At 40.3% G+C, this 14,580-nt stretch overlaps 1 protein-coding gene across 4 annotated transcripts in view; it reads left to right on the top strand.

Annotated features, from left to right (window-relative positions):
• The first annotated feature begins 5,298 nt into the window (after positions 1 to 5,298).
• PTN (pleiotrophin) overlaps positions 5,299 to 14,580 on the top strand; it is an 88,722-nt gene continuing 79,440 nt past the window's right edge. Inside the window, exon 1 of one of the 4 annotated variants that reach the window (XM_081038696.1) lies at positions 5,299 to 5,552. Coding sequence is in view for 2 of the 4 variants with exons in the window: in XM_081038694.1 (XP_080894820.1) it covers positions 5,638 to 5,732 (95 nt within the window). In the remaining 2 variants the exon portion in view is untranslated. Of the gene's footprint in view, positions 5,553 to 5,617; positions 5,733 to 14,580 lie in introns of those variants that run through there. The other 3 variants (XM_081038695.1, XM_081038694.1, XM_081038693.1) reach the window with 3 other exon arrangements.

Here is a 14,580-nt window from a genome sequence, read left to right as displayed (position 1 = left end):
TTTTTGACAAATGTGTCATTCCAGGTAATCACCACATCAATAGACTATTTGGTGGTTCTATCAACCTCTCCCCAACTTCAACTTGCAGTTGCAGGCGACCGCTGATCTGTTGTTAATGTAGATTAGGTTTGCCTTTTCTAGAATTGCATCTAATGGAATCATCTAGTATGTGCTCAAAAGTGCCTGGCTTGTTTGGCTCAGTGTAATGTTTTTGAAATTAATCCATGAGGTTGCATGTATCAGAAGTTTATTCTTTTATGCCTAAATAGTTTATCATTGAATGCATCTGCAAAATTTTATTAACACATTCATCTATTCATGGGTTTCCAATTTGGGGCTTTTATGAATACAGATGTCATAGATATGTATGTACAAACTTTTGTGTGGGATACATATTATTCTTTAATTTGAGTTAATACCTAAGGGTGAAAAGTCTGGATTATGTGGTAGATGTGTATTTAATTTAGGAGAGACTGCCAAACTGTTTCCCAAAGGGGTTGTGCCGTTTTATGTTCCCACTCACACTTGGGATTGGTGGCAATATTTTTAGTTTTAGCTCTACATAGATGTGTAGTGGTATCTCCCTGGGGTGTCAGTTTGCATTTCGACAGGGCCAATGATCTTAAGTATTTTTTCATATGCTTCTTGGCATTTACATGTTTTCTTTTGTGAAGTGTCTGTTGCGACCTTTTGGTGATTTTTTTGTTGTTGGATCGAGTGACTTCTGGTTATTGAGTTACATGGACCCTTCAGTACCCTGGGACACAATTTTTGTCACATGTGTATTTTGAGAATATTTTTGTGCATTCTCAGGATTGCTTTCTTATTATATTTTAATGGTGACTTACAAAGAGCAAATTTTTAATTTTGATGCAGTCCAGTTTGCCAATGTTTTAATAACCATTTGTGTTATTTATGTCTTATCTAAGAAATCTTTGCCTATGCCAAGGTAACAAGGATTTTCTCCTACTATTTTTCTAGAAATTTCATAGCATTTGCTTTTCCATTTGGGTCTCTGAGCCATGTTGAGTTAATTTTTCACTATGATGTCAAAGTTTATTTCTTTCCATAGGGATATCCAGTTCTTCCAGGACCATTCGTAGGAAAGGCTACCCTTTCCTCACTGAAATATGTCTGAGTCCATGTGTGAATTGATCATTTTTCTCCATTGACTCATAAGTCTATCTTTATGTCAGTATTGCACAATATGCTTCATTCTTTTTTCTTTGCAGCAGGACCTGATACAAGCGTGTGAGTCCTTCAACTTTGTTCTTTATTTTGAAAAAAGTGATTAGCCTATTTGAGATACTTTGCACTGCCAGAGAAATTTTGGTATCAATTTGTTAATTTCTATAAAAGAGTCTAAAGGGGTTGGTTTGGATTGTATTGACTCTATAGATAAATATGGAGAGAATTTATATCCTAACAATCTTAAATTTTCCAATTGATGAACATAATGAGCCTCCCATTTCTTTAAAAGTTCTATAACTTCCGTAAGAAATATTTGGCATTTTTCAGTGGATAGGCCTTCAAAATATTTTGTTAAATTATCCCACAAGTAGTTTATGAGTTTGATATATAATTTTTAACATTTTATTCTCCAATTGTTCATTGCTAGAAATAAACATAAAATCAATTTTTATAATTTGAACTTGTGTCTAGCTGAAGGCACATTAGTTCCAGAAGCTTTCCTTTGCATTCCTGTCAATTTTCTATGAGCATACTTATTCATATGAGAATAAAGACAATTGTACATCTTCCTTCCATTGTTTTTATTTATTTTATTTCTTTTTGCATTGTCTAAGAAGTTTAGACGATGGATTACTGCAGTCTCCTTTATTTCTTTTAATTTCTGGCCTTATTTTACTGGCTGAGATCTGCAGTACAATATTGAATAAAAGTGGTAAGAGTGGCCATTCTTGCCTTGTTCTTAATCTTAGATGGAAAGCTTTCACTGTCACTATTAAGTGTCACATTAGCTGGAGGCTTCCTACAGCCTCATCAGAACAAGGATATTCATTTATATTCTTAAGTCACTGAGAATTGTTATCTTGAATGGGTGTTGGATTTTTTTCAAATATTTTCCTATATATTTAATATGTTCCTTTTGTTCCTCTACTTACTCTGTCAATATGGTGAATTGCATTGTTTGATTTTTTACATGTACAACCAGACTTGCAACAGAGGGACAAACAGCCAATGTAATGTACAGTATTACATTTTTTATACATTACTGGCATTGATTTGATGAAATTTGTTAAAGCATTCTGCTTCCATGCTCAGGAGGGACATTGGGTCTGTGGATTTTGTTTCCTTGTAAGGAGTGATCAAACTCCTTTGGGTATTTTAGGCCTGATTTGCTGGGTGAGTCTGGGTAAGCCCATTGTCCAAGGCCCTTGCAAATTTAGAATCTCGATGTGAGCAGTTTTGTACAAGAAAGACAAGATTGAAGGGCTTACATCAAGCTACTTAGATTCATAAAAGAATGACTGATAAAGTGTACATTTATAAAATATCAGGGAGAAATGGTGGCCGGCATTGTTGGTTGCTTCCCAAATACTTTTTACCTCTTCCTTTTGCTGGGATAGTCTGTGGCTACATGACCAGGGCAGCTGACCTATTCTCCATGGGGGTTTGGGCCTGACTTGCTTTAAGCCAAATATGGGTGAAGCTCTTTAAATGATATTGAAGAGCCTGGGTTTACAAATTGAAAATGTAGAGTCAAAAGATGGAAAGATCTGGGTCCTTGAAGACTTAGAAACACTGACTTTACTGTCTTGTGTTGCTTGTGAGACAAATTCCTTATTTAAGCTATTCTTAGTGGCATTTTCTGTTTTGTTTTTTTTTGTTTTGTTTTGTTTTTAAATAAAAAATAGCATAATCATTACAAATATTACCAAAGACAGAAGTTTTGTAATCTAGTCACAGCAATAAAAGAAAAAAGTACGAGTTTTTTTTTTTTTTAATTACTTTTTAACTATTTCTGAGAGAGGAAGAGAAATGTATTAATGGAACTTCCATCCAGCTGTGTAAGTTGGATGAACTGTTCTTTTGCATTCCAGGGATATTGAAAAACTCGGAGTGGTAGTCAAGAATCTAAACATCTTGCCAGTAGGCAGCCCAAGAGACATGCTGACAAAGTTTTCATCTGATTCTTTCACATTTTTAAATTTCATGCTGATCACACTTCTCCTTGTATTTGTCACTGCAAAATCAGCGACCTCATTTTCACAACACCCTTAGGACATGTTATAATTTCTGTGATTTCAAATCATCTTGCATTAGTTATAGTTTAGCTTCGTAACACGCATGCTGGGGGCTCATTACACCTGGAGAGGCTGGGAACTGGAAGGCAAGGGGAGCCTTAGCATAAGCCAAGAAACTGCTGACAGGAGGTTTCAGGGACAGAGAAAGTGTGACAGGACAAGTTTGGAGTTAGTTATTCTTTACAAGAAACAGGGACAAGAGGAAGAAGTTTAGACCATGAATAACTGCAGCCTCCTCACTGAAATCTCTGCTTCTACTTTTGCTCGCCTGTGTTCTCCTCATCATGGCAGACACCCTATTAAAGCAGAGTCAGTTTCTGTCATTCTTAATGGCTTCTTCCCACCTCATTCAGAATAAAAGGGGAATTCCTTACAGTGAACAAAGGCCGAGCATGATCTGGCCTGTTACTTCTCTAGGCTAGATGCCTACTTCCCCTCACTGTGTTTCTGCTATTCCCGAACTAAAGGGGGTTCGTTTGCCTACGTGCATCAAAACCTAATGAGACACGAACATGGGTTTGCAGCAAAGAAAGTAAAAGTTTACTTAAGGAAATGGCACCAAGCCCAGAGACACAGGTGTGCTACGGCTCAAAGACCTGGCTCCCCGATGGCCTCTAGGGGATGGGTATACAGGGGAAAGATCATCAGTCATGGTACCTAAGGGAGCTGGGGTCGTGGGCTCTGCTGTTTGGTCAGGGCTGGGTAGGGGGTAATTGATCATGGAATCAGGTCCTGATGTCAGTCGTGGCGTCTGTCTGTCTGGTTCTGAGGGGTTGCGGCTGTTGAGATCCTTCTGCCTTCATGGGTCTGGAGCTCAAACACGACTGAGGTCAAGATGTTATCTTTAGTTTGACTGATCACTTTGTAAATTATATAAATGTCTAATCGCTATGGTGTCCAGCTGAAACTAACAATGTGGGTGTCAACTGTAATAAAAATTTAAAAAATAATAGAAAAGGAATTATACAAGACACTTAATAGATATTTGTAAAACTGAAATGAAGGGATGCGACCTTAGATCTATGGGAAACAGAAGTATATTTTGCCATCACTTTTGGGGTGGGCGCCGTCAAATGATAAGCTGAAAGGAAGTAAAAGGAGCAAGATGAAAGAAAGACCTGAGAAGTGGCAGAAAAATCTCAAAAACTTTACTTTTTGACAATGTTTGGGTAATTTGTCTTATACTTAATCATTTTACACAATACTTTTAATCTCATCTATATCGTAAACATCCATCTCTGTTACTTAAACAATCCTAGATATATTTCCTCAGCATCTTTCCTCATTTGAACAAAATGGAAATTCCAGAAAGCCTTAAAGCCCAGCCTCTGAGTTTTACCACCCCACTCCCTTATCCCCACTGCCCAGTTTGAACTACATTGATTAATTCCCTAAATTCTTGGGTGTCAAAGGCATGTCACTAAATAGGTCCCCAAAGTCACCAAGGAAGCCCCGGAAAAGGAAAAAGCCCCGTAAAGGAAAATAGCATTTAATTGGGAACTCTCAGACATCTGCCACTCTGTGACAGGCGCACCACCAGGCTTTGCCTATTTTGTGACTTGCAGGTGGGACAGGACTGACAGCTGAAGTCCCTGGAACTACGGTGCAGGGAGGGCGTTTGGGGGAGGGGAGGATTGAGAGGCTGGTTTTGAAGACCGTGCTTTTAACTTCCGAATATCATTTTTTAAACATTGGGGCCAATCTTGTCATCTAAAACGCCATCCATCGTCCATTTAAGATGCCCCCACTTGATTAACTGGCGGGGTCCATCCACCTAAAGAACAGGTCTTGCAAGAAAGTTGGAAAAAGAAAGAGGGTGTCGGTGTCTGTGAAAAACAAAGCCAGGTTCCCTTCCTGGCCTCTCGGTTCAACTCGGTGAGCTCGCTCCTGCGGGGAGCGCCTGCTTTTAATAAGCTTCCCAATCAGCGCGCGAGGGCCAGGCGCGCTCCCTCCCCCGCGGGGCCCGCGTCCTCTCCCAGCCCGCGCTGCTCAGCCCTCCCATTCTCCACTTCCCTTCCGTTCCCTCCCTGTCGGGGAGGAATTGAGTCCAAGGCAGGATCAGGTTCCCCGCCTTCCAATCCGAAAATCCCGCCAAGGGAGTCGCAGAGTCGAGGAAACCCCAACGTGGAGCCAGGGGAAGAAAGAGGCCCGTGAGTCACCGGCCAGGAGGGAGCAGCCACCGCGCCGCCAGCCGCAGCGACTCGGGCACCTGGACCCCCGCAGCCAACCTCGCCCCTTTCAGCAACAAAGGCCGCCTGCACGCAGAAAGCACGTTTGCAACTCAAAGTAAGTGCAAAGGGGATGCGCGAGGCTCCCAGGTGACGCCCATCGAGTTTCCTTCGCCTCCTGCCACTTTTCCAGGCGCCAGCAGATGATGGTGGTAGGAGCGGGAGAGACGCTGGCTGCCTTGGTGGCTTTCCTGATGCGGCTGCTTTCAGGACTGATTTGCTCCGCAGGCAAATTGAGGTATATTTTGGGGGAGTCAGGTCAGGAGACTTAGGGTGCCCAGAAACGAGTGGAAGGCACGCATGCATTTGTCCAGTGTTCCTGCTACCAGCTGGAGGAGATGGCAGGGGCTTCAGCTCTTTGTAAAACCTGCCTGAGTAGGTGTGTCTGTGGCTGGGTAAGGATGAGAGAGAAAGTAAGGCACCTGGGCAAGCAGGCCTCCTTTCCCCATCCTTTCTCTGCTCTCCGGTCGCCTTGCTGGCTGGTGACTCTTAGCTGGCATTTCTAGGCTCCATGTGGGGGCTGGTTCCTCCCTGTGCCAGCGGACACGAAGCATCTAGCATTCCTTGTCCTGCCTGCCAGCCCAGGAATGGTTCTAGAAATGATTATACGTCCAAAGTTGAAAAGACACACCTTTAACTAACCCCATCTCTCATTTGGATGCTAATTTGAATAACTGCCCTGTACACAGGCATTTGAACTTTTTATTTCATCCACCTAAAGCTAGGGTATATTTATCACTAATTTGCCAGGTTCTTAGTTTCTGAGTCGATGTTTCTATTCAGAAAAAATATTTTTTTAATAGAAAAAGAGGAATGTATTCAACTCCTTCCCTGGTTAATACACAGAACAACAGAACATAAAACTTCCTCTCTCTCTCTCTCTCTCTCTCTCTCTCTCTCTCTCTCTCTCTCTCTCTCTCTCTCTCTCTCTCCTCTCTCACACACACACACACACACACACACACACACACACACACCTTTGTCCTTAACACAATACATACAAACTCATGAACACACATCAAGTTTATATACACTCTATTGTTAACTTACCCCTATCTCTGTTAACAACTGCTTTGTAAATTTGGGGATACATTGAAAAAACTAGGAGTGGCATGTGGGGGGAGGGGTGGCCCTGAGAGGAGAGCAGGGACAGTGTGAGGGACACCAAGTTCCAGTCTTTGAGCATCTTTTGGCTTAGTAGGCATTTTGCTTTGGGGTGTGTGTGTGTGTGTGTGTTGGAGGGAAGGGCCTGGGAGGAGATTCAGAAACTCCCAAGAAGAGCATTTGAACTAATAACATCATGAAGCTATTTCATGATCCTGGGCAAATGTGGAATTGATGAAACTGTGGAGCCCAATTAGCCCCTGATCATCTGGGCATGAATTGATATGTAGATATATTACAAGGTCATGGGAGTATCTCCCATCATAGAAAATCAAACTTGTGTTTTCCATCTTCGTTATGCACCTTTTAAAGTCAATTATGTACTTTAAAGACCAAATCACTGAAATACATTTACCGTCTAGTTACAGTCAAAGGAAATCAGAGTGGCTAGTATCTCTTCCCCCCTCCTTTGGGACATGAGTTATTTCAGAATGGCAAAACTGGTATTTTCTCATTTAAAGTAGAGGATGAAATTTTTTATTATTTTATTTAAACATAATCTACTGCCATTATTCTGTGCTTTAAGAAACATGTGTGCTTCGAATTCTGTAATTGTACTCTAAATCTGCAGAAGGTAACCTTCCCTCTCTTGCTGTTTCCAGGCCTGCTTTAGGACAGTTTTCTCATTTATGGAAGGGCGTCTGCTAGGACCGCCCACCTGAAGCCATACAGAGCATACTAGGTGCTGTATTCCAGCTGTGCTCTTGTGAATACAACTGTATTATATTTTCAAATCTAGAGCTGTGAGAGAAATGAAACTACTGTTACCAGGTCACTTTTTATTATCTAATTTTTAAATGAGGTATTCACATGAGAATATCATTTAACAGTATGCATAGTATAACATATTATATGTATTACATACTTGTGTGGTTTCCGAGACCTCTTTTCGTGACATTTGGAGTAATCAATTTACTAATGTATTGACAGTTTCCATCATGTACCTTATTTAATCGTTACATATGGCAAGCCCACATTTTCTTTTTTCTTTTTGTTTTTTTCATTCCAGTAAGTCAATAGCCTCATTTGAATTTTCACAAAACCTAATCTTTGGAAATAGCCTGATAAGATAGTCCCCAAATAGTTTAATCGTTTTTATCACTAAAATCAATCTTAGAAATTAAACATTTTAAGCTAAATCCCCCCTCCCCTTTGAAGATACTCTTGCTTTCTCATTTAAACGACATCCTCATATGCATTCTGATCCTATTTAGCATGTGGGATGTTTGTTACTAATCAAACTCTTCTCAGGAGACTGAGTTTCCTTGGCTTGTTCACAACACTGTAGTAAGTTAACAGTAGATGGAGGGCCAGAAGGCAGAATTCAGAATGTCAGTTCTAGTTCTCCCAACACTTGTGCTTTTTGATATGGCATGCCATAAGGGGAGCTGTTCTTGACTTCTCTCTTGAAGGACCTCCCCCCGCAGGTTGATTAGGGAGCAAATGTGTCTGACAGACACCTGAGTGCTCCTCAGTCCAGTTTAAGGTGTGTTCACCCTGGAGCCTCAGGCTGAGTCTGGGCTTTTCAAGCCCTCGCTCCACCCCTTGGATGCTGAGTGGGGCTTCTTTATTATAAGCGTGAGGAATGTTGTCACCTCTGGCTGCTGTTCTAATAAGTAATCAAAAGAAGTTTTGTTTCCGCTTGGCACAAAGCCATGTCACTGTATGGAGGGGAAAGTAATATTCAGATACTGACTTTCTCTTTCTGGGACCTTCTCTTTCTGAGCGGGGCCTGCTTTCTCTGAGAGTCAATTGGCTTGAATGGAATTTGGGCCATGGCCTCACTTTGGAAAGTTGTTCTCCATATTTGATGTTTATGGCCAATTCAGATTGCCATTCACTGGGCCATTTTTCCATGCATTTCATGCTAGGCTTGTAGGTGGCATAGTTTTCCAGGTATCATACGGTCTTTCTAGATTGCCAAATATAACAAGCCTTTTGTTCCTCCCTAGTCTAGTATTTGATATATAAGAAGTTAAAATTTCTGTGGTTTAAAAGGGTAGCTATAATGTAAAACTATCGGAGGGCATTGTAATTATGATAATATTGCGCATTTGATTATGTAGATCGCATTCACCACAAGTCCCTATTTCTTAAGGGTAGGCAAGGACTACAGTGAATGTTCATGCTTGAGATATTTTGAGAAATAAAACTTCATTTCTTCTACTGGGCTTTATTTTGGAGCCATTTCTTCAAAGTAGGTTTAGATGAAGTGACATTTCAAATGTAAAAGAAGATCATCATAATGAGTTTCGTAAAAGCAAAATCCTTCAATTCTTATACTTCATACTTATTAAAAAAACAACGTCACTTGCTGTGTATTAATCTCGAAGAAGTGAGTCACAGGAACTGTCCCTTGAGCTCTTGATTCTAACAATTTTATGTAGTAAAATCCAAAACATCATTGTAAAACACAAATAGCATGCTTTATCTCTAACGTTCTGGTCCCACTTCTTCCACATTTTATACTTATCCATTCCCTCCTCTTCTAGATCTCATTTCTCCTTTTCACTGGTCCAGTTGCCATCATTTCCTGCCCATCAAGTCCCACAATATTTTGCCTAATTCCTTCCCCATATCTGTGATGGCATATATCCTGTATGTACATATGGATCAGGGGTGGTTGCCCATATCTTGGAACGCATGGAAGGCTGAACCTTGCTAGCTGAAATTTAGACATTTTCCTGACCCGTTTCAATGAACTCTCTTTTCAGGGCCAACATACTTTCTATCGACTCTGCTAGACTCTTTTTTTCCTCCTCCTTCTTCTTTTTTTTTTTTTTTTAAACTCAGACCCTGGCTAAGATCATCTTACACTTTCCATCGCTGCAATAAATGTTGACTTCATTCTGTTCTCTGCTTCTCAACTTCAGTGAAGGGGTGGAACCAGGATTGCTCACCCTCCCTCACACTCTTCCAGGCCCTATCTCAACAATATTTCTTACTGCTATGGCAAGTCAGTTTAATACTAAACAATATTTATTATATATGTGCAGGGTGCCTACTGTTGTACTGGACGAAGTCGTATATTTAAGAAAAATTTAAGTCCTGGTTTTTCTCTCTAGGGCCCACAGTTTTACAGTTCCAGACACTTTGTGTTTGGTAGTGGTGCTAACTTCTGAAATCCTTTATTAGAACTTCATTTAAAAGACATTTCAAACAATGAAAATCCGTTATGCCCTCCACCCATCTCTGATAGAGACACTTAAAAAGTCACATTTATTTTATCAAACCAATGGCTTTTTGCATTTCTTCATTTTCCTTATCACACAGCAGCATGGCCTGCGAACACCACCTTAGAATTAACTTCCTTGACATATTATTATCTTAATTTTTTTCTTACTTCTTTGGACACTCCTCTCATCTTTATTATTTTTTTAATTTTTTCCCTCCTCAACCTCCAAAGGTGGACATTCATTTCCAAATTATTTCCTTTCTCTCCCTCTTGCTCCCCTCCCTTTTTCCTTCCCTCTTTTTCCAATTGCTTTAGTATTGATCACGACTCTTCTTTGAGTTTCTACTCTAATTTTCATTGAGGAAAGACTCTCACATCTCTCCATTTTCTGTTGAGTTTTAGTCTCACTTTTTTTAATTTTTTTTTTTTTTTTTTAATGAAAGGAATGATTTGAGCACCATCCTATTTGGTAAAGGAGATTGAAGTAAAGGACTTCTTATTTTATTCTTATCCCTAACAGATGCCAACAGGTATTGACTGCCCCATTATGTCAGGTGATATAATGGGGGAATAAAAAAATAAATCAATATGTCTTCAAACAATTTATGGTCAACTCAATGTGTATCTGGATAATAAGATTAAAACACAAATTACAACACAAGTTAGAGTCAGATATGTACACACAAGATTTTTGCCCTAAGTAGTTCCCACGACAAATCTATAAACAAACATTTTTTAGGAGAAAAAGCAAAGTAACTCACAAAAGTCTAGATGGAGAAGGGGATGGTATTTATTTCAAAAGCACTGCTGTTTTTTTGTTGCTTTAATGTATTTAGCCTAGAAGAGAAATTGAACTCTCAATTCCTTCCTGTTTTTATTTCGCATTTGACACATAATTGAACAGAACTAACAGTTATTGAAAGTGACATCTTTAGAAATCAGTCTGAGTTATTTAGAATAAATACAATTTTGCAGGCGTGACACCTCACCCTAGGTGTTCTTTTCAGGAAAATTTATACTAGACATGAGATGACTGTTCTTCAATGAAAACGTAGACATGGAGGAAAAGAGTGCAAATGTTCCAACTTCAGCCATGGAATTTGGGTGAAACTGTAAATAAGTTGGCGATGGGAGGCACTCGGGGAGAGTTTTCCCAAACAAATCCTCCTTCTAGGTGGGGCTCTAATTCTCCAGCCTCCTTTTTTCTTTTCAGCCTCTCCTTCACCCCTTCCTGTGACTTCAAGTCCTGCTTTCCCATCGGAGTCGACACTGGAAGAGCACACCTCTTATTTCTTATAATGACACACCATCACCACCAGCTCTACCCCACCCACACCATGCATCACTGGAAGGCAGGGATACTCTCTCATTCATCTCAAGAATTCTAGACTATCTAGCATAGGACCCTTGAAATGCCCAGTAATGGCTGGCATATGAGTGAAAAACTAAGTAAATGACTCTAAATACCATTCTCTTCTGCCCCTCATGCTTCAGAGACCTTGATGTCTGTCCTCCATACCTAATCCCCTTAAACCTCACCTGGTATTGTTTCCTGTTTAAACCTGAGCACCCCCCTTCTCAGTATCAAACCTCTAGAAGAAGCCTCTCCATCTCTTTTGTTTCTCCCGTCCTTCATTCCAAACGTAATATAGGCCTGTCAGTTCTCTGGAATGTCTTTCTAATCATACTCTACCTCGTTGACTTTGAGGCCCAAACCTCGTATGATCTCTGATTTATGCTACCTCCATAATCAAGACAGAAATCCGACCTACCTCTTTAACAAACCATGTAATTCAAAGCTTATAAGACTGATTATTTAGAACATTATTGTCATTATGTTCAATGTGGCCATAAAACATTTGCTTTTTAGAACTTTTCATATTTATTTTCTCATTATGTTTTCGTAACAATTCTACTCAGGGAGTCTAGGGAGGATTTTTACAAAAAAATAATATGGACACTTAAGCTTCGAGAAGATAAGGTGACCCCATTCAATGCCATATAAGTATTAAAACAAAGATCTTACAATTTCTAGTTTGGGTTTGTATTTTTCCTACTTTATAATGTCACCTTTTTTTGGCTAGTTAAATTTATGTTCCAGTTGCCTCTCACATCAGACCTAAACTCCAATGTATATACAGTAAAAGCTCAAATAACTTAGGGGAGTGGTTCCATCATCAGTGTTTAGCCAAACAACTAGAGACATGGCTGAACATCCAGATGCCTGGGGTCCAGCCCCAGAGGTTCTGATTTGAGAGGTTGAATCAAAGAACCTGGACATGTAACATCAGGCTGCAGTTGATACATTTGACACATTAGCCCTAACATTCCAATATTTGAGCTCAAGGTCAAAGAAACCAAGGCATTAACCACAGCTACACTTCTTACTAGCTGTGTGACCATCGGCAAATGTTGTGGTCTTTCTTCCATTTTCTTCTCTCTCAGATGTGGGCACTAGGACTTACCTCCCACGGTAGTCATGAGTGTTAATCTAGAAAATGAATGTAAAGTATCGACCCCAGGTTCTGAATGCTGGGGAGTGTTTGAGGAGCAGGAGGATGAAAATTCTGATCATGGTGGTGCAGGAGTGGATGAAAGTCCACCTTTGCTCTTCCTACCCCACTGCTTTTCTTCTCATGCCCATTTGGGTTCTCTAACAAACAGGCAAACAGAAACCTAGGTGAGACTCTCCTTCTTGAAATGCTTCTTCTCTGCACTTCAGATCATGCTTTCTAAACGCAGATTTAAAACCCCTTTCTTCTGAAAAGCACACAGAACACATGATCGTGCTCAAGGCCTGGGGGCTTTGACATGTAAGGTCCCCAAATCCAACTGTTGACCTTGGCCTTTCTAGGAGAGCATTGTGCACACAAGAGTAGCCACCTTATTGCGACATTGGTGGTGCTCATAACCACGTCCTCCCACCGCGTCTCCCACCATGGAGGTATCAGCTCAGACGAAGGGTCAAGTTTTGGATGTAGGAACCTGTATTTATTTCATCATAGTTCTGACTGTTGTTTGATGTGGGATACCGGATATACCGCTGAATCTCCTAGAACCTCAGGATTTTCAGCTGTAAGATGGCGGTGATCATGATGATGATGATGACATTACCTGCTTTGCCTACCCCACAGAATGGTGGTAGAGGTAAATTGTGACAATGCAATGTTTATAAACTGTAAACTCTTATACTAAACGTGGCTATTATTAATACGGTCAGTGGGGCCAGTTCTGTCTTTCTTTCTCCCCCATTCTGCGGCTTATCATTGTCATTTTCTCAGGACACCTAGAGATTTCCTAAGATGCCGGAAGGTAAGTTGAAGTTGGAGGAAAGACACAGGTGTGAAGAAAAGGAAATCTGAGTCATAGTGAAAAAAAAAAAGGGATTAAACAGTCCTAAAGAGGATCTTTTACTAAATCGTTCTTCCTAAGAGCTGTAAAGGATACAGACCAAATTTTTCAATTGGTTATTTTCACTCAATTGAGGTATTTACAATTGATTAGCAATACTTTGTTTATGCTATAGCTGGGCTTCTCACACTTTGATGTGCATAACAGTCATCTGGAGATCTTGCTACAATGCAGATTTTGATTCAGCTTCTGTGGACTTTCAGAATCTGCATGTCTAACAACTAGTGGCTGGCTACTCAAAGTGGGGACCCCCACTTAGTTCCATAAATGAGAGAATGGGAGAAGGATCAGAACTCTCCAATCATGAAATCTATAGCTTACTAAAAACAATGAGGTTCATGGACAGCAACACTGCTTGCCCTCTGCAAAAGCTGCTCATGCCTCTATCTTTGTGTCCAAATAATATTTACAATGTTTGATTATTTATGAAAGAAATTTGCGGTCACCATCTGAATTGCTATCGACTCAACTGAAGCCTCTTACAAATAAAAGTCCCCTTTCCTACAAGATGCTGGGTCCATCTAAAACGTCCACAGAGGCATTTGGTCCACGCCAAAAGGCCCTTGGACTTGGGTCCTATCCAAATGTCTGTGGGCATATCTGGTCCCTGCCAAATGGTCCTTGATATTTGGTCCTGTCCAAAATGTCCGCACTTAGAAAACGTCCCTGGGTTTAATAGGAACATTTAATAGCCCTTAATGTTTATTTATACTTTTGGTTTGCAGAATTAATACATAAAAATATTATAATATTTTATTGGTCTAATTGTTGTGTCATGGCTGTATTGCCAATAATGACCCTTCTTGTTTTGGTTGCCTAGCTGGTAATGGCACATATCAGGGACCAAATATCGTGGACCTTTTGGCATGGACCAAATGTCTCCATGGATGTTTTGCACAGAACCAAATACCAAGGACCTTTCAGCATGGATCAAATGTCTCAGTGGACATTCTGGACAGGACCAACATCCACTAATTGGCCCCTTGCCAAGTGTGGACTTGGGTCTCTTCACCTATACTTTTGCTAGAGCCCTTCCCCAGAGAGGATGCAAAGGACCCAAATGCTGACTTCTTAATTTGCCTTCAAAGCTAGTGAGAAGTGTTTAGGAAACTTCATTCTTAATCTGAAACGGATATGTTTTGTTTGTGCTAGAGTATCCTCTCCTTTAGGGTTTCAACATCTATTGCTCCCTTCAATTCTCCCCTTCCAAACTATAATGGAAGCAGAGCAAGTATCATCCATCTGTGTGACTTCCTGGGGAACATTGGGCTGCCCTAGAAGAAGCCAGAACTTTTTGCCTCAGAGTCCAGATTTAATTAATAAGAACAATCCTAAT

This window comes from Rhinolophus hipposideros (genome assembly GCF_964194185.1).
Source record: "Rhinolophus hipposideros genome assembly, chromosome: 25".
Classification (NCBI taxonomy): Eukaryota; Metazoa; Chordata; class Mammalia; order Chiroptera; family Rhinolophidae; genus Rhinolophus; species Rhinolophus hipposideros.
Note: the sequence above shows the minus strand (reverse complement) of the source record. Positions and strands in the feature narration are given on the sequence as shown.